The sequence below is a fragment of the Narcine bancroftii genome, chromosome 13 (assembly GCF_036971445.1).
Source record: "Narcine bancroftii isolate sNarBan1 chromosome 13, sNarBan1.hap1, whole genome shotgun sequence".
Classification (NCBI taxonomy): Eukaryota; Metazoa; Chordata; class Chondrichthyes; order Torpediniformes; family Narcinidae; genus Narcine; species Narcine bancroftii.
Window position 1 is genome coordinate 12483944 of NC_091481.1, and position 27664 is coordinate 12511607.

The 27664-nt window shown below is 39.3% G+C and overlaps 1 protein-coding gene across 7 annotated transcripts in view; it reads right to left on the reverse strand.

The window, feature by feature from the left end:
- Positions 1 to 17496: 17496 nt before the first annotated feature.
- Positions 17497 to 27664, reverse strand: part of rbm28 (RNA binding motif protein 28) — a 60343-nt gene continuing 50175 nt past the window's right edge. For 4 of the 7 annotated variants that reach the window (XM_069909584.1, XM_069909581.1, XM_069909583.1 and 1 more), the window contains 4 exons: positions 27452 to 27526; positions 25342 to 25559; positions 18366 to 18465; positions 17497 to 17721 (listed from right to left, as the gene is read on the reverse strand). In XM_069909584.1, coding sequence (XP_069765685.1) covers positions 17584 to 17721; positions 18366 to 18465; positions 25342 to 25559; positions 27452 to 27526 — 531 coding nt within the window. In that variant the 3' untranslated portion in view covers positions 17497 to 17583. Of the gene's footprint in view, positions 17722 to 18365; positions 18466 to 20171; positions 20245 to 23316; positions 23463 to 24012; positions 24108 to 25341; positions 25560 to 27451; positions 27527 to 27664 lie in introns of those variants that run through there. The other 3 variants (XM_069909582.1, XR_011348258.1, XR_011348259.1) reach the window with 3 other exon arrangements.

Below are 27664 nucleotides of genomic sequence, written 5' to 3' on the forward strand. Positions count from 1 at the left end.
TTAAACTTTCAACTGACAGAGGTCAAGATTTTGAAAGGTGTTGTCAGTGTACCTGTCAATGGTATAAGTGGCTACTACTGTGTGCCAGTGGTGGAATGACTGAATGGTTGTGGATGGGCCACCTATCCTTCAGTCATACTTCCTATTTCAAAATGTGGATGACAGGAATGGAAACAGATTAACAGAAATATGGGGATGAGTAGAAAATGTGACTTTTCTCTTGAGCCACATAAGCCTAGTTTTTAGTTTAGCAATAAGATAAATTGTCATGACTGCTTTTGATTAATCAGTCAGATATTCAACCAAGGGTGGTGGATGGCCACAAAACAAATACCAAATGATTAGTTAATGTCATTTCAAGCATGCAACTGAACAATTTCCTTTTAGTCAGTATAGCAACTGTTTTGCACCAAAGTACGTTTTCTCTTACAGTCATGGAAAAGTTTCTTTATTTCAACATTGCAGACCCAATAAATGACTTCTGTCTCATAGAACAACACGATGTAGCAATAGGAGAGAAAGTAAAGAGCAAATTTCACACTCAAGACTCATTCACCTTAAAGATGTTGTGGTCAGCTTCCCTTATGACCAACAAAGGATATACAATAACCAGAAACACAAAATTTACTGTATAAGCACCAAAGATATTACTGATTGAAACATCTATTCTAAAATGGTTTACACAATCATTCCATCTTTCACTTCGGTCATGGGAGACAGAATCTTTCAAAGCTTTACCTCATTCATTTATTCCACTTTGCTGCAGACAGCTTCCTGTCATTTTTATCAGTTTTGTAACTCTGAATCTCCCCCACAGGTGAGCTATCACTTGCTCAACGATGATGCATCTTTGGAAGAATTAATCCTGCCTTGAAATATTTAATGGGCGGAGATAGAAAGCTTGTGGATAAATACTTATCAGGTAAGGTTTCAACAAAACTTTACACCAAATATTGAGTTGGAAGACTCAGCATTTATTCCCTTGAGTGACAATGATTTTAACGAATGGTTTTATTGGTGATGCTTTTGGTGATTTCATGGTTTGAAATAGTGGTGAGAGAGGAATTATTTTCTCTGGAAGGTGCATGAAAAAAAAGTACAACAGAACAGATCCGGGCCATGTGGGTGGATGAAATCAGTTTGCACTTCTTCACACAAATGGTAATGGGAATCCAAAGCTTTCTGCATAAAATGATGATTATATCAGACCTAAATTCTGTTTCTAAACTCTGCAATTAATAATTATAATGGATATTAATTGGTTTAGAACCAATAAGATATTTGTCAGCTATAACTAAAAGGCTTGAGGGGTTGAATTGCCTCCTGGTGTTTCGATGCCAATACCCATACTTTCACCATCCCCTCAATCTCCTCTGTCCTACTTTCTACCATGCCAATTCTGGTCTTATTTTCTATTTAATTCTATGCCAAACCCAAAGCCAATACTATCACTATTCCACATACAGAAACATAGCTGTTAGATTGTAAATGTATACGAGTCAGTGTCTTTTTGCACTCCTGGATAATAACATGTCATTGATGGGCTACCAATCATTGGGAGCTTTCACTTTATATCCTTCAAATCGTTGTTAGAATATACAAATATGTTGTTGTGATATTAAAGACATCAAGATATGGAGAAAAACTGAAACCACTTTAAAGTTAGAATTCAGCAGCTCAAGTCCGTGACAACCACTCATGTGCTCACCCGTGAAAGCATAGAGTTGTAATCAGATATCATTTTGTACTGTGGTCGTACGGAGAAGAGGTGTAAAATTTCTTGAAATGGGGTGAGAATAACAAGCTGATTCACAGCATGGGTAAGATGAAGGAGATGGTTGTGGATGACTTCAGGAGGGCCAAGGATGACCAGCCTCCACTACACAGCAATAGCTTGGTAGTGGAGAGAGTAGACAGCAGCAAATTCCTCAGAATCCGCTTAAGAAGTGTCCTATCTTGGACAAACATCTCCTTACTTGTCAGGAAGGCGCAACATGAACTTCACTTCCTGAGAAGACTGAGACAGGCAAGGCTACCAGCCACCATCCTATTACCTTTCAATAGGAGCTCTATCAAGAGTGTCCTGGCCAGTTGCATCACAGTGTGGTATAGTTGATGTAGAGCAGTGGTTTTCAAACTGCCCCTCTAAACTCACATTCCACTTTAAGCATTCCCTATGCTATAAGTGCTCTGTGATTAGTAAGGGATTGCTTAAGGTGGTATGTGAGTGGAAAGAAAAAGGTTTGAAAACTACTGTTTTAATCGTACCTAATTGACTCATTATGTGCACGGTTTCATAACTCCAAAGGAAATGGGCCAATGACAATTTTTATCAAGCAAAATATTCCAGTAACATTTAGGTCTAGAGCAGTGGTTCTCAACCTTCTCTTCCCATTCACATAAGCAATCCCTTACTAATCACAGAGCATTTATGGCATAGGGATTGCTAAAGGTGGAATATGAGTCTAAGGGGGCAGTTTGAAAACTCATTAGATCAGAGGTCAATCCACAGGATAATAAAGGCAAGCAGAGTGTATCACTGGGGTCTCCTTTCCCTATCGACATGACTTACCAGGATCATTGTCTAGAGAGGGCTCACAAAAATCAGCGAGGACCTCTGACAGCCCAGACACAGCATCTTCCAGCTATTTCCATCAGGAAAGAGATATAGGAGCCAGAACCACCAGGCTGAGAAACAGCTTTTTTCCATGGGCAAGAGACTGCTAAAAACTGATGAACTGCTCCGTGACTATTATTTAACTATATTTATTTAATTTAATATTCATATGGACACACTGTGCATATGTATTGTTTGCTTGTATGTGTGTTATGTCTGGTTTGTGCCTGCATGTCTTGCACCGAATACCGGAGAACACGGTTTTGTCAGGTTGTACCTCTACAATTGGATGATAAACAAACTTGTAATCTCAAGCACAATGTAATAAGAAAGATGTGCATTTCTTCTACAGTTAATCACAATCTCAAAACAACGTAAAGTGTTTTACAATCATTGAGGATAGTTTTGAACTGAGCAAGAACGTAAGCATCGAGATTGCAGAGTACCTGTGCACTGTCAGCAATAGCCATTTCAACTGTCCTTCCCACTCCCGCACCAACTTGTCCATCCTCAGCCTTTGCCAAATCCAGGATGAGGTGACTAACAAACCAGTGGAACAACGCTTCATATTCCACCTGGGCAGTCTACCACCCAGTGATGTTAACTTTAAATGTACCAATTTCATGTAACCCTTACTTTCTGTGTTCCTCCTGCCCCTCTTTCCTTCTGACCCACTTCCATTTTTGTTACCTTTTCCATAATATTCCTCCAGTCTCTATCATCCATTTTCAGTCCCTTTCCACCCCCAGTTCCATCCACCTACCTCCTACACATTTCAGCCAATAGATACCCAATCAAATTTGGTTATACTTGCTCTTGATTTCTCCCTAACGATTCCCACTATCACATTCTTTAACCTATTAGATTCAAGCACTGGTCACCTGTGTTCCAGTGTATTAACTTTGATTGACGCCTGGCTCCACCTGTCCCTTTTCTTCTTTGTTCGCTTCAACCCATCACTCACCTGCTGATATCTCCCACCTCTCCCAGCTCCACTACTATCATCCTTCACCCTCATTGGTTTTATCAATTACCTACTGGCCCATGTCTCACCCCTCCTCTTTCCTCTTTACAATATCTTTCCTCTCCACTCTCAGACCTGATGCAGGATCTCATCCCAAAAAGTTGCCAGTTTCTTCACCACCATGGATTTTGCTCAACATGCTGGGTTCCTCCTGTAATTTGTTTGATGTTTCACATTCCAGCAATCACAATTTTTAAAAAATATTTTATTTAAATTTTTTGAAGACTTATATAGAATATTATTACATATATCATATAAATAGTATTTTAAAATGACCATCTTTAGACAAGATCTTTAGTTTTACTTTTGTTATCAGTGGTCTGCAAAACTATCTCACAGGACATTCTTGCAAAACTATCTCACAAGGACATTCCTATAGTTTGTAGAAAGTACATCTGCAGAGATCCTTCCAATTTACAGAATCACTGGACAGGCATTTTCTCTCTTTCCAGATTGGTGTGTAGATTTTTCTTTTACATAGTTCATTTCTAAATTGTCTCTGAATTTTATTGAAAATGTTTGGCTGCAGTTGAGTTTAACTAATGGTCTCCTGCTTCACATAATTCTGATCACCAAAGTGGTCTGAGTCATGGCTGTGACATTTGGTTTCACTGCACACATCTTGTGGGCTTGAGATTTAGCATTACCCAATAATATTTTTTGCAAATAAGCCACATATGTCTGTGGTTATTAATTGGCAACTTAAGTTAGTTGTTAGGTTTGTGTCTTTTTGACTGACATAGCACTCAGGTCAGAAGCAGTGACCTCAGGCACCCTAAAAGGATGTGTTGAAATAAGTCCAGAACTAATATTCCACAGCATGTACCCAAAAGCCACATGAGGAACATATTCAAATCATCAAAATCCAATTGGGACTAAGTATGTGGAGAGTCAAAGTGGTTCAGAAGAAATTCTACAGTGCACTGAAACATGAATGCTACAGAAATGATATTTCTACATGTGTGCATTCACATGCACCATTCATTGTGAATGTGCTGGATATTTGATAGTCATGCATTTATGCCATGTCTCCTTCTCTATCACTCCCAAGTGTTTCCCCTTTCACAGGTTTATCCAATTCATTCAGTAAATTACATTAACATTTTTTCAAAATGTTTGCTTTCTGAAAATAAACTGGGGATTATGATAGACAACTTCTAAATTAACACAAAGATAATTTCAGATTTGCTGCATCATGTAGGAAGTTGGAGAAACATTAGCTTTTAGTGAATTAAATGCATAATGATGCTGACACATTGCTTTAGTTCAACTGACCTAAAAATGTTTTATCGCTGATTTTCATTTGTACTCACCATCTGATGCCTCTCATGTTTGTGTCCAACAATAGTCACCAGATTGATGAATTCCAGTTGTCCTGATACCACTTTTCCATGGTTGCAATGTCCTGCTGAAGCCTTTCACCATATTTGTCACTGACCACACCAAGATCATCAGGGAAGAAGCCCAAGTGCGAAAGCAGAAAATGAATTTTCAATGACATGCTGCACTTCATGGTTTTGTTTGCTTGAAGTAGACTTAAAATATGACAGGAAATCAAAAATAGGTCATATCTAAAAAATGTTATGTTGTTTTAAGGTGATTTTCATGATCAGCAGACAAAAATCCATAAAATACACCCAAAAGGGTTCAGGAAGAAAAATCTTCATTGTCCAGTGTTACTGAATCTTCTGCCATTACCTCAAATAAACATGCTGATTTTGGTTCTTTCTGCAATCACCTTAAACCCACGTCCTCTGGTTATTGATCAATTTCTCCGGAATACATTTGAAAGCTATTCATGAGCTGATTTTTCAGCAAGAGTATGTAGGTAACATTCACCTCCATGACTGTGAAGTAGATTGAGACTCCCACACAATTCCTAGTTTTCCCTCACAATTAATTGCTCCAGAAACTCTGATTGAGCCCTAATTTTGGACCCCTCGTGGTCTTACATCTTTGAACTAGTTTATGTAATTGATTTGTTGTTTCAGCGTGCTTTCAATAAACTTAAAAAGAGAATGCATGGCATTGCCAGTATTATCACGGTGCTGTACCAACACGAAGCTGGAGAAACTCAGCAGGTCAAGCAAGAGCTTGACAGCAGCAGGGATTACGGATGGGGAGCAGTGAGAGAATCCCACAGCACTCTTTTCGGAGAGAAAAGGATAACTTCTTCAGGGTAGGCATTCACAGAGATTTCACAGAGTTGTGCAGTAGTCAGGAGTAAAACACAAAAATCTGCAGACACTGTGGTTGAAATAAAAACACGCTGTTGGAAAAATTCAACAGGTCGAGCAAAGTTTCTCCAGCTTTGTGCTTTTACTTCAACCATGGTGTCTGCAGATTTTTGTGTTTTACTTTGACTTTATGTTGTACTTACCATGGTACTGAAGTAGGATTGGTTAGTGGGCAGAGATCAAGGTCAGATTGGGTGAAAGGGGTGCCGCTGTTGTTCATAATTTGGAAGAGGGGATCAGAAGTTTTATATTCAACTTTGTTGAAGATACAAAGCTGGTGTGCTGTGAGGAGTCTTCTGAGAATAACTATGAATAGGCAAGGCTCTGACGGATGGAATTTAAAGTGGAAAACTCCTCTGGTTGGGAACATTTTTAAAAATAGGAATAGTAATGGTGTTTAGGGAAATATGGGCATCCTTAAACATAAATGACTGAAAGTTAACATCTCACAAACATCAAGCTGGTAAGACTATATTAGTGTTTATTGTGGAGTGTTCAGTACCAGAGTTACAGTGCCAAACATCTCTCACTCAGGAGAGAAAAGAGAAGAAATTTCTTCACCCAAAAGGCAGTGAAGTTCTGGCATTCACTACCCAAGACAGTGTTAGAGGTTTGCTTATTGAACATAACGACATCAATCAATTTTTAAGTATTGAGGGATAGGACGTTCACGTTGGAAAATGACACTCAAGTAAAAAAAAATCATGACCTTATAGCATACAAGAAAGGCTGATTCTGCTTTGCATTCTTGCATCCTTCAGAGGGCACCTTTAAAACAATTACAAAGCTGATTATGACAAGGTAATGCTGGATTTTCAACCCATTAACCAGCTTTTAAAAATTCATGCCCCATGGATACTTTAAGATACAAGGAAGCAACAGTTCATTCCAAATCTTAAGTCTCTCGATTTTACTTCATTCTTTGTTAATATTTCAGGATCTGGATGCCATAGCAAATTCAGCATTTATTGCCCATCCTTAGTTGCCCTGAAATGAAGTGTGATGCTTGGCCATTTCAGACCTCACTGGAGTCAAATGTAGTACAAAGCTAACAGATTCCCTCCCCTGAAGGACATTAGTGAACCATTGGTGGTTGTGATATACAGGACTACAGAAATTTATTTGTAAATTGCAGATTACTTACCAACTTAGCCATAAAGGCTGTATTAGGACTCATGATCAGGTAGCTAAATTATTTATCCAGATATTTAAACAGTGCACAACCACAGTGAACACATGAATAAAAGCAGCAGCCACGTGGAAATGTGAGTGGCTTGGGGAAAACATCACTGCAGCAAACTCTAGAAACTTGCTAACATAACTTGAGGATGAAGATTATCACCACCTTCTTGGGGGGTCAATCATAGGTGGGCAATAAATTGATTCCTAATAACAATGTCCATGTTGTATTGTATAGCTGGGCATGACTCAATGTCCTACAAGGATTTGTGGGGGACTTCAACAACTCTATCTACTTAATAATGATGTTGTGGCAACTCGCCCATGCATCAGGTGAAGCAGCTCACGGAGTCGCGGGCAAATCCGCAGCAGATCTGACTGTGAGAGCTCTGGGTGCAGGGCAAGGCCACAGCCTAGCGGATGATGTCATAAAAGTCCCGGGAGTCGCAAGCATCATTGGGTTCTAAGGAATTTAAATGCAAGCAAGAGTTCTATTAAAATCAGTTGGTTCAACTCACTTTTGACTGTGTGTTTCTTTCGCTCATTGAGTGCCCAGTGGGACTACAATGTACATATTGGTTAGAATAACAGATATCTAAATTTGTCAAAAGCAATAGATGATATTATCATTGTTATAAAGATATCAATAGATTACATAAATGATCAAAATAGTCCATTTCAATATAAGCAAATATAAAAGAAGACTGTATTTTCCAAATGGTGAAAAGCTAGTAGTAACAGATTCACAGCCTTGGGGATCTATATGAATGGATCATTAAAATGTGGTGGAAATGCAAAAATGTGAACCTTTACTTTCAGAATACAGGAATAAAGAATTATTCTAAAGCAATGGAAACCCATTAGACCACATCTGGAATTCGACTAGTTCTGGGCTTCACAACTCAAGATACGTTGGCCCTGAAGAGAGCACAAGATGATATGAGCTTCAAGGATAAATTATGAAGAGTAAAGACACAAACTGGAATTTTATTCCTTGGAATTTATAAGCATAAAGATAATTTTTGTATTGAAAATATCAAGGTTAACAATGTAGATATGGAGAAATTATGTCTTCTGAATGGGAGGCTAGAAGAGAGACCAGACCTGAGATGGAACTTACAGTTATGAAGTTAGGAAGTACTTCCTGATTCCAAGTGGTTAAAGAAATTTGGAACTCTCCCTTCTGCAAATAGCTGTTGATGCAAGGATAAATGTTTAATTGCAATAATTAATAGATTTATAATAGATTTAAAGAATAGAAAGCAAAGGCACTAGTTGGGCCACAGATCTACCATGGTAGAAAGGGTTCGAGGCTGAACTGTCTGCTTTATTCTCACATTTCAATTTCACAGGCTTGCTCTCATGCTAAACCTGGTTTGCAATTTCTGGTAATACAGTAGTACCTAACTGCTCAGGTACAGTACAACACCGATTATCCATAATGGTCTGGACCAGGCCCATTTCAGATAAACCATAATTTTGGATAATTGGTCTTTTTTTTAAAAAACAGCCCAGTAAAAACCAACAGCAAATCACTTTGTAACAGCGTTTAAACAAGGAAAAACTTTTTATGCATGAAATAATGTTTAATTCTCTCCAAAAAAACAACCTGAACAAAATAAGATAAACCCAACACCAAAAAAAATTAAAAAAAAAAATTCTACTCAGAGGTTTTCAAAAATTCGAAAATTTTCAACCTGTGAAAACTGAGGATTTCTGAATGTTTCTGAAATCTTCATTTTTTTAAAATTTTATTTTTGATTTTCCATTATTAAACCAGAACACATCATTGACAATTACAGAGCATATCAATATCTTCCAGCAATCTACACATATGTTTCCCCACCCCTTCCATTCCCACCTCCCCCACCCCCACTCCCTGGAGAGAGAAGGAAAAGTAAAGTTAACAAAAGAGAAAGAAGAGGAGAAAAGAAAGGTTGGGTGTGGTGGTGCTTTCAGTGTGTATCCACCCTCTTGTATAGCTACTTTTCTTGATCCATCTATTGGTGAATCTTTATGTCTTTTTCATCAGGGTGTGGCTACAGTCGTGCTCCCATGTACTTCAGATAAGGCTGCCATATTTTAACAAAGGTGCTGTGTAAATTTCTAAGATTATATGTAATTTTTTTCCATTGTAATACAGCTGTGCATCTCAGTAATCCATTTGCTGGTATGAAGAGGGGAGTCAGACTTGCAGGTCATTGCTATATTTTTTTTTGTTATGGTCAAAGATACAAATATGAATTGAATTTGGAATTTAGTTAATTTGTAGCTTATGTCCATAAGGTTCCCTAGTAGATACAATGCTGGGTTTGGCAGGAAGGTTATCTTCATTATTTTGGTATGTTGGCCAAATCCTGCCAAAATGGGGTTACCTTTGCACAGGACCAAGTTGCATGAACGAATGTTCCCTGCTCCACTCCACATCTAAACCACATTTCTGCAACCTCTGGTTTTGCCTTGTGGTTTTTTTTGTTGTGAGGTAGAGCTGTGGCAGAAAGTTGTATTGGACTAATCTGTATCTAGTTGGTAATTGTTTTTACACTATCTTTACATCAGTCTGACTGACATCTTTTGTCAATTGTAATGCCCAGGTCTGACTTCCATCTTTGATCTGTGTAGCCTCTGTTTGGGGTTTCACCTTGGAGTAACGAGTACATTCTTGATATAAATTTGGGTGGGTTTCCCAGTCGAAGTAACATTTCAACCTCACTAGGTGTAGGTGGGATCATTGTAGGGCCTCACCTGTCTCTTAAGAATGACCTTGATTGGAGGAAACAGTGAAAGGTTCCATAAGACAAATCTTATTTGCTCCATAGCTGCTCGAAAGATACAAACTATCTCCCTTCGTAGTAGTCCTCAATGTCGGATCCCATGTCGGTGCCAAATCTCCAAGATTTTATTCCCCTTGTTCATGGGCATCAATTTATTTTGAATCAGTGGTGCCTTAGGTGATATTTCCACCTTCTTTCCAATATATTCATTGATATCGTGCCAGATTTTAATCAGATGTTTCAGTATGGGGTTATCTTTTTTTTTTGCTATTAATTTAGTGTCCCATTTGTATACGAGATCCTTCATCGTCCTCTCCCCCAATGCATGCCAATCCCATTTGCACCCAAGAGGGTAGTTCCCCTTCTTCAAAGGAGAATACAATGAACCTTGACTGAGCTGCCAGATAATATCTCTTAAAATCAGGCAACATGAGCCCCTCCCCACCCCCAAACTGTAGACCGATATCGATTTTTTCAAGGGTATTCTGGGTACTTACCCATTCTAACTGAAGTTGCTGGTTCTTTGGCTTCTTCATGGTCAAATTTATTCAGTGGCATGATATTGCTTTCTTCCTATGGCTTGGTAGCCCAGTATTGTATCATAGTCCTCCAGTGTGACGAGCAACTTTGGCTTGTCATACAATGTTTTTATCCAGTTAACAAACATTTGTTCCATTCCAAATTTTTCCAGAACTTTAAAGAGGAAAGCCATTCTAGCAGATCGAAGGTCTTTCTGCATCTAGCAAGACTATTATACTTAGATCATGCTTTGCCTGTGCCAAATGTATATTAAATAGTCTGTTTAAGTTGTTGACAGAGTGCCACTTCCTGATGAAGCCCACTTGGTCCCAATATATCAGTTTGAGAAGGTATCGACCCAGCCTGTTGGCTAATGTATTATTTTGTAGTTTATTATTTTATTTTATAGTGACATAGGTCTGTATGAGGATGGCTTCATTGGGCCTTTTTTTTAGGTATCACCACAATGAAGGGTGTTGAGAAAGATTCCGAGAGGGTCTGCATCTCCGCTGCCTGGTTCACCAGCCCCATTAACAATTGTATCATAGGTCTTTGAATTCTTTATAGAACTCAGGATGGGGGGGGGGGGGGGGAGAAACCTGTCCTCTCCCAGAGACTTCATTATTTGCAAGGTTCCCAAGGCCCGTTCGATTTCCTCATTATAAAGTGGGGCATCTAATTCTGTCTGGTCCTCCTGGGCCAATCTCGGCAGCTCAATCACTGCCAAGAACTCCTCAATTTTATTTATGTCTTTTGGTGCCTCGGATTTGTACAATTTCTCATAATAAGTTTTAAAGGTGTCATTAATTTCTCTTGGATTGTATGTTGTCGAGTCCGGCCCGGACTTAACCACATTAATCATCCATAGTTGCCTCTACTCTCAATTGCCATACCACTATTTTGTGTTTTTCACCTAATTCATAATATCTTTGCTTGGATCGCAAGAGCGTTTTTTCTGACTCTGTATGTTTGCAGAGTGTTGTATCTAAGTTTCTCGGTCCTAGCTACTAATAAACCGGATCAGATTGGCCTTGATCGTTGATTTGGGGTGGGGCGGGGCCGAGAGTCTGATGGGCCCTTTCTATGGCTAGGAGGTTCTGAATCATTCCCTTCCCAATACTTTGGGAATCCAGTGTTCAAAGAACTCCACCAAATCCTTCCCTTCCTCCTCCTCTTTCAGGCCCAGTAGTTTAATGTTATTGCGGCAATTGTAATTTTCCAGTAATTCCAACTTATCTATCAGCTGTTTCTTTCAACGACCCATGCATTGGCTGTATCTTCCTGTTTTTGTTGTCCGTCCTGGACATCCTCCATCTAGTCTTCCATGGCTCTGACATGATTTGTCAGAGTACCAATTGAAGTTTAAGGTTGAACCCTCCGAGACCTTTTAGTCTGGTGTTCAGTTGTGTTCCAGACCTCCAATCTGGGTCGCCAGGAACCGCACTACTGCCAGAACATCTTGGTTGGGCGAACCCAACGTCACAGACTTCATTCTCGCACCATCCCCGCTGGTAGCATTGGGAGCCTGCAGGTCGCCAGTGTCGAGTGAGTTTTCAGTCGACGTTTCTGTTGCTTCTATCTGGTCTCAGTATTCTATTGCCTGCTTCTTGCTCTTCCAGTCCATCTTACTTCAGCCTGGGTAAGTTTAATTTATTTTTCTAGATGATATTTTCTTTATTTTAGAGGCTTTTAGACGGGAGCTCTCTGGGCACGAGTTTTCAGCCTCTCTTATTTATCTTTTGGATAAATAAAGATTTGATTTTTCTGAAATCCTCGATTATCTGAAAAAATTTTCTGAGACGAACAGACATCACTTCCAGGTCCAAAAAATTTCAGATAATCTGATTTTGGATAATTGGAGTTTAAAATTTCTTTATGCATTTGCAGATTGTTATATTAATTAGAATTAGTAATGTGTCATAAACCAAATGGAAAACTAATGAAACCAAACAATCCTTTGGTGTCACAGGTCTCGGGTAAAACTGGGTACGTTTTCAATTTTTAGCATGCATTTTCAAAGATTCGCCAATGCTAAGATGCCCATAAATAGCAAAATATTCTGAGGTGTATTATCATCATGAATCATAAAAGATATTAGAACAAATGACTAAAACTTTTATTATCAAATGAGCATCTTAAAGGAACAGAGAGAGAGGCAGAAAGGAAAGTGATTAGAGACAGAATTTCAAATGTTAATACCTAGGCATCTGATGGCAGTCTGCTCGTGAAGGAATGATTAAAATTAAGGGACAGATAGATTTCATTGGATTCTTTGGATTGTAGAACATGAGGTTATTATAGAATCAAGGGGGTGGGGGAACAGGAAAATACCACGTAAGCATACATGTAAAATTTCTTTTAAGAAACCGAGACCACTCACAAGACATGCAGTCAAACAAAACTTTGACCTTAATGTTTTGGAGAATAACCAGTTAAAACTCAGCAATTTGATTTTTCCTGTTCTTGCTGGCGTCTAGCCATTGAATTTGTCTTAGAGACAAGCATAACTCTGAAAATATTTGCCTGCGGGAGGAATATCCTTCACCACTGGCCCAGCATCACTTATGTTTGATCTTCTACATCACGGACCAGAGATTTGGGTCCCTGAGTGGGGAGCATGAATCATTAATAAACCATGAGCAATCACATTACAGGTTACAGAGCTCTCTGACCTGCTTCTGTCCGCCTTAGTCACTGGTTTTAGGTGCCCGCACTTTCAAACCAAAATCCCTCAAATGCCCAGCTTGACGTCGACACAGTTACTGACTGACGAGTTTTAAAAACTCCGCTGTCTGTGCCTGGAGGGTGGGGGTTGGAAATGTGCTTACATTGGTATCCAAGGATACAGCAAAATATAAAATAAGAATTGGAACCTGTTCAAGAGGAGGGCTGGTACTTTTAAGTGGAAATATTTTCCTGTTCTTTACATCCAACAACAACATCAAATTCTGTCACAGTACAAATAACATGCAGAGTAAAGCCTCGACAACACATTTCCATCAAACTCAGCCTGGGCAGGTGAGAAGAAAAATCAAAGCCATGCAGGGCAGGCACAGTATAAACAAATAAAAATATACTTTCTATACTATCTTATGAAACATTACAAGGTTAGGTGTGGTTCTTGTAATGTTTGATGAGGCAGGTTTGCAGTAAAGTCTTCTATGGAAATACAGCACAGATTAGATTTTATTTTGTTTTTATTTCAAAATACAATTCATTTCAACAAATTCTAAATCCAATTTTATAACCTACCTTAAATAACGCTGACAAATTATTGGCATTTGTGGCAGGTTGTATAGATTTGTGATCACTTGCAAGAGGTCCCTTGTTCATGTACAGGTTCCATGTTGTGACACTGCATTGTCCACCATCATATAGTCTGCTAAAACATCCTGCATAAACTGCGGCCATACAAGTGAAAATGCTGAAAAAAATTGCTTAGGAAGGCCATGCTTCAGAACGAGCAGCCAGTGGATTGCTTGAAAACTACTTATGAAGAAGAGCTGAGAAAGAAGACCAAGGAAGGTACAATTAATTGAACATGGTTGAGTACTATGACCACCTGATATCCCAAAACGTGCTGCCACCAATAAAGTGCAGTCTCTTGAAAGCTGGAATCACAATTAATTTGGACACATTGTACACCAGCAGTAGTAAGCCAGTAGTGAGAGATAAATACTGGCAGGACACTAGAAAGGCTTCCTAATTCTTCCTCACATACTGGAAGGAACCCTCTGCAGCCAGCCAAGAGGACAGATGGGGGATCATGAGTTCATGAATTAACCAAATGTGGCTCAGCTCACTTGGCTAACATACTTTTGCACAAAACTCTGGTGTGGGCCCCACATCCAAAACTTGGCTGACTTGAGGGAAGAGGTTATTGGGAAAAGGTTATATAAAAAGTGGCAGCTGGTAAAATACAGAGACAAGGAGGTTAAAGGATTTAAGTGAACTTGGAATGATGAAGGTGAACAGTAAGTATTTGTAATGTTGCGAGGGTGGTGGGGAAAGGATTATAGAGTAAAAGATGTCTGTCTCATTTCAGGGGATATCTTTGTTTGGGAGGAACAATGTTCAACACTTCCTTTGTTTCTATCATGTAGAAGTTTCCGAACAATTGCAAAATGACACGGCCAAGCACATCAACAAGGGGAAAATAAACAATGGTGCATCCATTAAAGGGGAAGAGATTATGATCAGTACCTTCACAGGGAGAACTTAAAGACTGGATCTTAACATCACTACTGTATTATTGGGAAGGAAGGTGCAACAACCCCAAATTAGCATATTCCAAAAATCGCATTCTTTAATTGTTTATGTTGTTCATTTCTCATCAAACTCTAACATTATCCAGTTATTTTATCATTGTTAGAATATACGTAAAGGTGGAATAACTTTAACTAAGCCTTTTATTTTAGATGAATTTACATTTGTCCTTCCTCACCTGTAAAGAAAAACTCCCCAAAATGCATTTCTCAGAAATGATTGGTCTTCCATTAGATCGCTGGGATCCTGTTCTAATTAAGGCTCTCTCCCAGCTGTGAAGCACTGTGGTCAGTTGTGGTTCCTTAGCTAAGAGGCTAAAGACTCAGCCTTCAAAAGTGAAAGCATGTTATCCCCAAGGCAGAATTCTGATCATTTTACTGTCAATATTCAGTCTAAAATACAGGTTAGGTCTCAACTGAGACTTAAGAAGCATTTTATAGGGATGGGGTCTCAACTGAGTAACTTGATAAAAATCAAACCACTGATTTAGGTGCAATTACAATTAATTCTTTAGTTAGTGGCTGCATGGGGAGACCACAATGGTGTGGGTGGCATGTAAATAGGCCACATCATGAACCAAATATGCTTTGATATGTTTGATTAAAACCAAAAGGTGTGTCATCCTGCGGTTACTGAGAAGGGTGCATCATAGGATCCAGCTGCCGCGGGAGTGGCTCCAACTCACTGCCCTGTAGGGTGTTGAAGCAGCTTTACAAACCTTAGTTAATTATCTGTATTGTAATTGCATGCAACCTTTCAGCACACATCTGGCTGCTCTTCTTAACCCACAGAATATTGGTTTTGGGTAACTTTCAATTTCTGTACCCTTCCCACCATGCCACTCATTGTACAGTTCTGGACTATAAACCTCAGCTTGTCTGAAGAAGTATCCTGTAATCAATGTGCATTTATAAGGCATCTTTCATTGCTTTTGTTGTCACTATTGCACAGTAAAACCCCTGGTGTTCAACACCTACAGGGATCGGTAGATGCTGGAAAAGCAAGTTTTCCAGTTGCTTGACTAATACATCAGCGTTAAGAATAAACAGTTTAAAAGACAAAAATGTTCTACCGTACTTGCACTGAATAAACTTCACTTGTGTGAACATATATAAATCTTAAAGCATTTTACTTTGTTTTCAGTCACATTCTTTGAAAACATTTAACCATCTGTAGGTTCTTCCCCCTCCATGGAGCTGGCCAAAAGACCAACAATATCATAATTAACACAGCCCTCCACCAAGTTTATAGCCACCAAGTACTTTGAAAGTTTGTCATAAGAAGTTTAAATGAAAGATTATAAATTAGCAGCAATCAAGATGAACATTGAGAGATTTGTAAAGTTGTGAGAGGGAAATATTATAGAATAAAATATGAAATGAACCATCTTGTACATGGGATTTTTGAAATGGGCAGTATTCAACACTTGGAAAGATCATCTTTCTTCTGGGAAAACTTCCTTTGTTTCTCTTAGAAGTTTCAGATCAATTATAAAATGACAAGGCCTAATATCAACAAATGAAAAAGATGCAAGGGTGAATTCAAAGGGAAGTGATTTAAATTTTAGACATACAGCATGGTAACAGGTCTTTTCAGCCCATGAGCCTGTGTCACCCAATTGACCTACAACCCCAGTGGTTGAATCAGCATCCTCACAGGGAGAGCATAGTGACCAGACCTGGACATCAATACTATAATACTGGGAGGAATAGCACTGCTTTTGGACTGTCCATGATGTTACTTACAGAATAAGATAGCTCCCACGTTGCTGGATTTATGGAAATAATCTGATGTAGAGATTGGCAGCACGATTTACAGCGCCAGCAATTGGGACCTGACTGGAGTTTGAATCCTGCGCTATCTATAAGGAGTTTGTATGTTCTCTCCATGTCTTTGTAGGTTTTCTCTGAGGGCTCCAGTTTTCTCCCACCCTTCATCAAAAAAGGTAATGGGGTGTAGGTTAATGGGGTGTGAATTGGGCAGCATGGACTCCTGGGCTGAAATGGCCTGTTATAGTGCTCTATGTCTAAATTTTTAAAAATGTAAGATGAGAGGGTGGTTGTGGGAGAAAGTGGAACCGTCTTAAATCAGGTATTTGAGGTGGAACAGAGTCGGGCAATAGAGACTACAGTAAAAACACAATGTTGGAGAAACTCTCAAACAGTGCACTTTTTGTAGCAAAGATAAAGATACATAACCAATGTTTGGGGCTTCAGCCTTTAAAGTATGATATCATACCTTGATGAAGGGCTCAAGCCTGAAACGTTGGTTAAGTATTCTTATCTTTGCTTTATAAAGTACACTGTTTGACCTGCTGAGTTTCTCCAGTGTTGTGTTTAATCACGGGATCTGTAGACTTTCGTGTTTTACTTCAATAGAGAGTATACTTTGGTTCAGCTATTCCATTAACAGCATCCAAGCAATTTAAAGAAATACTATTAAACCTGTGGAGCAGGAAAGGGGCTGAGATAATCTAATGCAGTTAGCAAGCTTTAGAGATAAACATTCATGGCATGACACATGTGTCAAACCCCTCAAACACTCCTCTTCCTCCCTGCTCTTGGATTCTGACCTTCCTTGTTCGGGCATTTGCCAATCTTGGCATCCTGATGGGCTCAGGCCTGAAACATTGATTGCCGATTGCTTTCCACAGATGTTGCATGGCCTGCTGAATTCCACCAGCACTTTTCTAGTTATCCAGCATCTGCCGACTTCTTGTCTAACCCCTCAAGCACAGTTATCCTTCCACCAGCCGGACTTCTGTCTTCAGTATTAGTTTGCAGAAATAATTGCTTCTTTAGCTTCCTTGAACATCCAGAGGACCTTGAGTATAATGCTGATCATAAGTATTCAACCAAAGAATAATGTTACCAAAAGATGTTAAAATTTATGTATTTAAATGTACTTTATTCAAGTCTCATTCCAGATCTGCTCCTCCATTCATCCTGGAGGTTCCTGTCTTTCACTTTAGTCCTGAAACCATTTACTTTTCTTCATTGAACAAGGGCCAGGGGAAGCAGCCAGGAGCTTTTTCTTGTACTGCTCAACCAGGGAATTAAATTTCAACTCTTGCTTCTCTTGTTTATTTTTCTTGGTCTTTCCAACCTTCAAAAGATTTTTAAACAATAGTAAAGAATTGACATAACATTTTTACAATAATAATTGCAATGATTCCTTGGTTGGCTTTCAATCAAGGCCTCCAAAAGGTTTCAATCTCCCAGGTGCAGCTGAGAGGAGTGGATGATGATGTGGGTTTAGGGATTGTTCTCTTCAAGTCAGATGAAAAGTTTCAATCTTGCGAAGTGTAACTGTGACCTCCTGGGAGCTCTCCTGAAGGCTGAGTCAGGTCAGAGTACAGCAACACAGATAGAAGTGGCACCATTCAAACCTCCCAATCACAATAACAAAATAGCCCTCCGTGCACATCTTGTGGGTTTTTTTTTTACTTTGGTAGCCACGACAAACAAACCAGTTGACAGATGTTTGCAAAAGGAGCACTCTCCAGTAAAAGTAATGAGAGAAAGAGAGAGAGAGAGAGAGAGAAGGAAACACATCTTAATTTAACCCATCTTTCAGTGAGATATAAAAGGACTAACTGAAGGGTAAACACAGTGGTAAGGGAGATTAACCTGGCCAGGAATCAATCCAGAAGCCATTTGTATTCTATGCTCTCCATCCTACCCTATAGCTCCTCATATTCCTCACCAACTCCCATCCTCCCCATCTTCTCCACCAATCACCACTCTCACCTGTTTTGTAATGGATTCCATCTTCATCTTGTTCGCCCGACTCATTTTCACTTTCACCTTCTTGGGCTTGGATTGTGGCAATTTTCCTTTATCTCTCATTCTAGAATGAGAAATGGTTCAGAATATTAAAACCAGCCAGAATTCTGTGAGGTTGGCAAAGTCAATGATATGGTTTAAAGCAATCTTTCACTACCCCTCAAGAAAGACCTTTTGTCCTGATAAAAAGGTACCTTGTCCTGGCCAAGCCTCCAGTTTACTGAGCTATCTGATAATGGGAATAGATGTTGTTCATGGCTCATTTTAAATCCCTTATTATTTTATTGACCTCAGCCAAATCATCCCCGTCATTCATTTCAACTAAAAGAAAACAACCCAGCGTAGAGTTAAACGCGAAAGTCTGCAGGCATTGTGATTGCACTGCAAAACACAAAAGTGTTGGAGAAACTCAGTAGGTCATGAAGCATCTATAGGAAGTAGAGGGCAACCAATGTTTTGGGCCTGAGCCCTTCAGGCTGTAACCTGAATAAAAAGGTGGGGAGAGGAGAGGATGAAGAAAGGGGCAGGGATAAGGGTAGGAGCACAGGCCATAGGTGATATGGGTGAGAGGGCAGAAGAGGAAAAAAACTGAGAAGTGATGGGGGAGGGGATAGCCCTCTGAATGGAGAGAGCCTAATAGAAACTGGAGAATTCAATGTTAATGCCATCTGGTTGGAGAAAACCCGGAATGAATATTAGGTGAATTTGTGGGTAGCCTCGGTTTGGCAGTGCGTGAGGCCATGGATAATCATGTCAGTGTGGGAATGGGGTATGGAATTAAAATGGGTGGCCACTGGCATATCCCAATCTGAGGTCAGTCTCTCTGAGGCAGAGGAGGCCAGAAAGGAAGCATCAAAAGCAGTTGATGACTTCTGCAGATTCACAAGTGAAATGCAAAATAATTTGGTGCCTCAAACATGAAAGAAAGAAAAAAAATTGGGGGTCCTAACTGGAAAGAAAAAACTTACTCCACTCCTCCTTCCTCACCATTTGGGGCCCCAAACAGAAAATAAAACTTTTTTGTTGTTAAGTGAAGCAATTCATACTATAAGCTGACACAGGCAAAGCTCCAAAACTCTTATTCTGCTACATTGATGACTGCATTGGTGCTGCCTCCATTATGAACTCGACAACTTTATCCACTTGTGGCCTCCTCTATATTGGAGAGACTGGGCAATCGTTTAATTGAACACCTTGGCTCTTTAAGTGGTCTGATCGAATTAAATATTTAGAAATTATAATAGATGATAATTATAATCATTTATATGCATTGAATCATTTGCCTTTATTGTCTAAAATTAAATATGATTTAAATCGGTGGTAAGATTTACCAATAACCTTGAGAGAGTGAGTAAACTGCATGAAAATGAATATTTTTCCCTGTATACAATATCGTTTTCAGTCCATTCCATGTAAAATCACCCAAAAACTTTGTAAAAACTTGAATGATTTGGTGAGGACTTTTTTAAAATGGAAATGTAAAATGGCAAAGGAGTTGTTGCAAAAAATAGACTTGGAAATATGCTTTAGGAGGATTGCAACTTCCTCATTTTCAGCATTATTATGAATCGGCAGAATTTAAATTTATTAATAGAATGTTTAAAGTGGATAAACCTTTGGTTTGGGCTAAGATTGAATTGTCTCAGATTAGTGAACAAAGAATGGATCATTTTATTTATAAATAGAATTCTCACTTCTACAGAGTTATAATTTGCCAGTGTTAAAGCATTTAATGGAATTATAGAGTAAGAAGAATGAAATAATAGATACCGAAGGTAAAATTTTGGCGAAAACTCCTTTGTATCAGAATAAACTTTTTTCTTTTTCAGTGAATAATCAGCTTCTGAAAATATGGGAACAAACAGATATTAAGTTAGTGGAGGCCTGTTACGAAGCTGGGTATTTTATTTTGTTTCAGAGAATGAAGGAGAAATATGGAATTTTTTCAAATACTTTGTTTACTTATTATCAGGTTCGAGCTTTACTTTTAGATCATTTTGGACGTACATTAAGATTGCCTAGACGATCTAGATTTGAAGGTTTACTTATTGAAGGGAGGTAAAAAGGGATTTATATCTGAGATGAATGCTTTATTACAACATAAGATGTGTAAGCCAGATATTTATAAATCTAGACTTAGGTGGGAAAAAGATTTGTCTATTTCTCAGGACGATTGGATGACCATATGTGAAGATAGTATGATTAAATTAGTGAATGTAAGATATAGATTGGTTCATTATAATTTTATACATCAGCTCTATTTAACTATTTAACCCCCCACAGGAGGTTAGGAAAAAAGGTGGAGGCATTAGGTATAAATAAAGAGGTAGTGAAATGGATTCAGCAGTGGTTGGATGGGAGGTGTCAGAGAGTAGTGGTAGAAAATTGTTTGTCCAGTTGGAGGCCGGTGACTATTGGAGTTCCTCAGGGTTCGGTCCTGGGTCCACTATTATTTGTTATATATATTAATGATCTGGATGTAGGGGTGGAGAATTGGATAAGCAAGTTTGCGGATGACACAAAGATTGGTGGTGTTGTGGAAAGTGAGGTAGATTACCGTAGATTAAAAGGTGATTTAGGAAGGCTGGAGGTGTGGGCTGAGAAATGGCTGATGAAATTTAATACAGATAAATGTGAGGTGCTACATTTTGGAAAGGCAAATTTAAATAGGTCATATACATTGAATGGTAGACAATTGAGGAGTGCAGAGCAACAAAGGGATTTAGGAGTGATGGTAAATAGTACCCTCAAGGCTGATACTCAGGTAGATGGTGTGGTGAAGAAGGCATTTGGAATGTTCGCCTTCATAAATCGGTGTATTGAATTCAAGAGTAGGGAGGTTATGATGAAATTGTACAAGGCATTGGTGAGGCCAAATTTGGAGTACTGTGTACAGTTTTGGTCACCAAATTATAGGAAAGATATAAACAAAATAGAGAGAGTGCAGAGAAGGTTCACAAGAATGTTGACAGGATTTCAGGGTCTGAGTTACAGGGAAAGGTTGTGTAGACTGGGGCTTTTTTCTCTGGAGCGTAGAAGATCGAGAGGGGACTTGATAGAGGTGTTTAAGATTTTAAAAGGGACAGACAGAGTAAATGTGGATAGGCTTTTTCAATTAAGAAAGGGGGAGATTCAAACTAGAGGACACGGTTTAAGATTGAAGGGGGAAAATTATAAGGGGAACATGAGGGGAAATTTCTTTACGCAGAGGGTGGTGGGGATGTGGAATGAGCTTCCGGCAGACGTGGTCGAGGCGGGATCATTGGTTACATTTAAGGAAAGAGTGGATCGTTACATGGATAGGAGGGGTATGGACCGGGTGCTGGTCAGTGGGACTAGGAGGGTGGGGATTTGCTACGGCATGGACTAGTAGGGCCGAACTGGCCTGTTCTGTGCTGTAAGTGGTTATATGGTTATATGGTTAACTCCTGAGAAGTTAAAGAAATATAAGTTTATTTCTTCTGATTTATGTTTTAGATGCCGCAAACAAGCTGGTTCTTTTTTTTTACATTCTATTTGGTTGTGTGAGACAGTGAAACCTTTTTGGAATAGAATTATGGAATTTTAGAAGGTTTATTTAAATCAAAATTTTGCTTGACCCTATGGTATTTTTATTGGGTTATATTAAAAAATGGAGTTTGGAATTAAAATTAGATAAGTTTCAAATTGCATTTTTGAGACTGGCGTTAACTGTGGCAAGAAAATGTTTGGCTATTACTTGGAAAAATGAGACTGATTTAAGTATTCAACGGTGGCATATGGAAATGTCTTGTATTCCAATGGAAAAGATCATGTATAATTTATGTAATAATTATCCTTTTTTTTGTTAAGATGTGGAGCCTGTGTATGAAATATATAGGTTTAAATTTGTAGTGATTTTTTTTCTCCTGCTGTTGGGTTGCACCAACCATGGCAACATTGGACGATTGTTATGTGAGTTGATTTCCTATTTTCCTTTTTTACGGTAGTTTAGAGGGGGGTGGGGGGGGGGGTTAAGGTTGGAAGGGGGCTACAGGGGAGAAAATATTATGCATATTTGTATTTTACTTTTGATTGTACACTTTATTTTGAGTAATACATAAAATATACAAAAAAAAGAACACCTTTGCTCTGCAATAACTGGGACCTCCCAGTGTCTAACCATTTTAACTTCACACCCTAATCCCACACCCAGATGTTCATCCATGGCCTCGTGCATTGTCAAACCGAGGTCACCTGCAAATTGGACGAACACCTAATATTCCATCTGGGCTCTTTCCAATGAGATGGCATTAACATCGACCCCTCCAGCTCCCGTTAGGTCCCTCCCTTGTCTCTCTCTTGTCCTATCCTTGTCTCCTTTCTTCCAGTTTCCCACTCTATTCAACAAGCTATCCCCTCCTCCATCACCAGCTTTTTGCTCGACCTCCCACCCATATTCACCTATGACCCCTTGCCTGTGCTTCCACTCACTCCTTCCTCCTGTCACCTTTTTTTATTCAGGTGCTTGTCTACCTTTTGATTATACCTTGATGAAGGGCTCAGGCCTGAAACAAGTTATCCTTTATTTCCTATAGATGCTGCGTGACCAGCTCAGTTTCTCCAGCACTAACCCTACCTAGCCAATTTTTACCCAGTTATAGGTTTTTGCGCCAAATAATATTTGCATAAATCCCCAATAAAGGAGAAAATCCCACTTACTATCTTAAATAATTTATCCAATAGCATTGCTATCTTAAGAGATACGTGGAAGAATGTTTGGACAAGCCTAAATTCATAAAAAAGGAGGGAAATCAGGAAATAAATAGGCGTGCACTGCAGTCAAATCTGGCAATAACAAAGGCATGAAAGTGGATTGCAGGTGAACTATTTCAGGCGCTACTAGTCTGTTATATGTGTGCAATGTGCAAAATTGAGAAATTTGACTTAATCTCACCATTGTTGCAAACTTTTACTTGACCCATTGCCTTTTGTTGCCATGTTCATTGCAAAGAACTGATCAACATTTTGATAAGAAAGATCTCCCACGCACTTTTGTTGCTTATTTTGGTGAATACCTTTTGTGGATTTAAATCCTTTCTACTGAAAAAATACATGCCCCATATTTAAAAGAACAATCACAACTCTGACATATATCTAATATAATTCAGTATCTAATATGCACTCAAAAAAGTTCCATAAATGACAATAAATTAACAGTTGGATAATCTACTCCAATGATATTTGTTGGAAATGAAAATGTTCACTGTGGAGATTCCCTTCCTTTTGTTCAATTAATGCGATGGGATCCCTCGAGGACTATCTTGTTTTAATGCCTCATCTCACTTACACACACTCAGCACAGAACCATTCAGGATTATATGGTCACGTCAAAGAGATTTAAATGTATAAATTTAAATTTATATATTTAAATCTCCTTAAATTTTTTATGTTTTAAAATTTTTAAAATTATTTTAAATTTTTATTTGAAATTTAGACATACAGCACTGTAACAGGCCCTTCCAGCCGCATGCCCGTGCTACCCAAATTCAGCCAATTAACTGACAATCCCTGTACATTTTTGAAGGGTGGGATAAAGTCAGAGGACATGTAGGAAATCCATGCAGACAGGGAAAATGTACAAACTCCTTACAGTCACTGCTGTATCTGTGTCCCTGGTGCTGTAACAGCATAGTGGTGGCTGTGCTAACCATGCCACCCTCTCTGATGGCTTTAATCCTTGATCATCTAATACAGTGAAGAGAGTGATATCCACTATTAAACATATCTGCATCATAGAATTGTAGAAAAACAGATACATGAGGAGATGTATCCCATTATGTCTCTGCCTGTCAAAAAAAACTAACCAACCCAATCTCATTGTCCAACATTAGGTATCCTTGTGGGGCATTCTTTTTTTAATTGACATGTTTTGTTTTAAATGTAATGAGGGAATCTGCCTCTACCATTCCTTCAGGCTCTTACCACCTTCTGTATGAAAAATCCCATCTACCCTCTGATCCACCCATTAATAATCTAAATGTATACCACTGGATAAACGCCTTTCATGATCTGAGAAGCATTTTATTCCAACTCAAATTTGTGCTTCTCCATCATAGGAAACTAATATAATGTCTTTAACCTTTCATTGGAGCTGAAATTCCCCATTCCCTTTGAATGGTGACCAATGATCAAAGCTGCATGTTCAGTTCAGAGTATTTCTTCCCCCTCCCTCTGCAATTGGAATGTGGCCTACCTCAGTGGATCTATACACATTTTAACTTTGGGAAAGATAGCTTTTTATAAATAAAGTGCAGCAGTTTTCATACTTCAGTATTATAGTGCAAGGTAGGTACTACTTTTTGAAGGAGATAAGTATTTAACTTCTAGTTTGGGCATGCTGCCTCACTTTTGTCATTGCACATTCAGGATGTCGTAACCAAAAGCCTTTTCTTTCTAATCTGTATCCCTATCCCACTTAACAGAGGCATGCAAACTTACAAACCTAGACAAGCTATCAGAGGTCATATTTTAAATAATTAGCAAAAGAAAAGCATTCCCCACCCCCCACACATGGAACCTTTGTCAGAAACCTTGGGTGACACGGAAAACATAGTGGTTGGCACAACACCGTGACAGCGCCAGCCATGCAAGTTTGAATCCGCTGCTGTCTGGGTATTTCCCTGGGTGCTTCGGTTTATTCCCACCCTCCAAAACTTACAGGGTCATAGGCTAATTTGGGTGTAATTACGCGGCAAAGGTTTAAATGGCTGGAATCAGCTTCTACTGTGTTGTAAATTAAAATAAATTCAAAAGAAATATATTATTTGAGAAAATGATGGAAAAAATTTCTAAAGAAGCTTTCATAAATTGAGCTAAATATCAACAATTGAGCTAAATGTCACAACTCTTTCAATGCCTAAGAATAGGTCTCCTCCTGTTGCTGTGATTTGACGATGAACTCCCTGGGATAAACTCATACCGTATTTTGGGCCCTCGATGTGATGGCAAAGGCAACACCTTCTTCCGTTTCCTGCCATTAGCCAGTTCCACCTCCTCTACCTCGGGCTTGGTGCAAAATCCTGACCACATCTTCTTGCCTTGTGAGCTGTCAGAAGATTTAAGTGGCAGTTGATCACTTGGAGATTTATTGGGTTTCCTGGACTTTGGCAGAATCCTTGCTTTACCTTGCTGTACCTTCTGTGAAAAGATAAACCCGCAAAGGAATTACAAAAAAAAAGCCATCTACGCTAAATTATTTCTTCTAAAGGTTCAACTTTCAGTCAATTAAACGTCAGGATTCAATCTATCGTCTGAATGTGTGTATTTCAGAGCTAGTGTTCATACAGGGACCAAACTGAGCTACAGCAGCGCTGCAGCACACTCCGGTGGTTGAAACTGGAGAGAGCAGCACATACACTTAAAAGGAACTCTTCAAATTAGATACTATCAGGACCTCAGACATAAGTGTTTGCACCTACTGGTGAAGTGGAAGAAATGTCTTGCATTTATATAGCATATTATCAAAGCCTCCGCGTATCTTCAAACTCTTCACAGATTAAGCTATCAATTAACTAATAAAATCTTCTGTTTTGCTCAAGTTGTACTTCAAGGACAAGGATGATTTGCTTCCACTTAATTCCTGTGGGTTAGCAGATGAGGCAAATGCACGACCAGCAGCCTGTGTCACAGGTAGTAAAAGATGCCTGTGGACGCTGTGGTTGAAGTAAAAACACAATGCTGGAGGAACTCAGCAGGTCAAATAGTGTCCTTTACATAACCGATGTTTTGGACTTGAGCCCTACATCAAGGTATGGAAAAATGTTGGCAGGTGTCTGAATAAAAAGTATGGGGGAGGTGCATGGTTACAAAGGCAGGAGGTAATAGGTGGAAAAGGGAGGGAGGGCATAGCAGCAAGCAGGGGAAGAGAGAGGGAAGGGGGTGGAGAGCTGAGGGAAAAAAGATGGGGGGAGGGAAGGGAGGGGAAAGGAGAGCAGGTCAGCAGAAACCAGAGAAGTCAATACTCATGCCATCCAGCTGGAGAGTGCCCAGATGGAATATCAGGTGTTGTTTCTCCAATTTACTGGTGGTCTTGGTGGGACTGTACATGAGGCTATGGACAGACATGTGAGTATGGGCATGTGAAATGGTTGGCTACTGGGAGGTCCCTGTCACTGATGCATACAGAGCGAAAGTGCTCAGTCCCTCCTATGTAGAGGAAGCCGCATGTCACAGACTGGGAGATGACAAGTTCCTTTCATCCTTTTATTATTATGCTTGTGTGTGCTTTGGAAGAAGGCTTCATAGGTGCAAGATTCCCATGAACTTTCATCTTATTTTTTTTAAATCTATTGCCATGATGGAATTCATACAGGGATGTGAATGGCCTTCTCACGGGTAGGTACATAAATTCTGCCTATCCCCAACACAATTTCAGCAGCTTTAAATATCTGATTATGAACACCTGGCTATGGAGGGGGTGTGGGGGTCAGGTCAGTCTTACCTTCTGTCCCCAGGTACAAAACTGTAGAGGATGAACTGTCCCCCCATATATCCAGCTATAAGCCCTCGCCCAGGAATTCAGTGCACGCATCCAGACACACTGTCATAGGAATCTGCCAACCTCCTTCATCCCCAATTTCCACTTCATCCTCACCATCTGCCACTTGACCCATCCACCCTCAGATGTTTAGCACGGGGTTATCAGTACTCTCACCCAGGCAACTGAGAAACCCAAATACAGTAATATCTCTGTTATCCGGAATTCAAGCAACTGGCAAAATAATTGTGGATAATAAATAGGTAAAATTGGCGCTTTCTCACGGTTAGTTTGCCAATCCATGCCATCTGTGATCTCAAGCAACCGAAAAATTCATTTATCTGGCATCTATCAATCTCTAGGTGCCAGATACCAGGGCTTTTACTGTATACAGGTACATGGTCTAACTGGGTCTCTATTATGTCCAATCCTTTCAATATGCATAACAGATCTTCAGAATTGTCTGAGTGCTGCACATAATCAAATGGAATGTCAGATGTAATCACTGGGGTGCCCCATCACGAGTAAATCATGTCCTTGATTGAGCCCTTACCAATCTGTTTTGTGCTCTCATCTCTTTGACCATCAGCTTCCTCCGATCCTCCAAGGAGAATTCCACAATTGGTCTCTGTTCCAGGGGAAGAACAGAAAGCAGAGAATCAAATAACAGATTCTGCATAGATTCAGTCTAAAAGCACCATAAATTCTCATCCAGTCCGAGCAAGGAATGTAGGTTTATTTTAATGGAGACATGACCCTCTTTCAC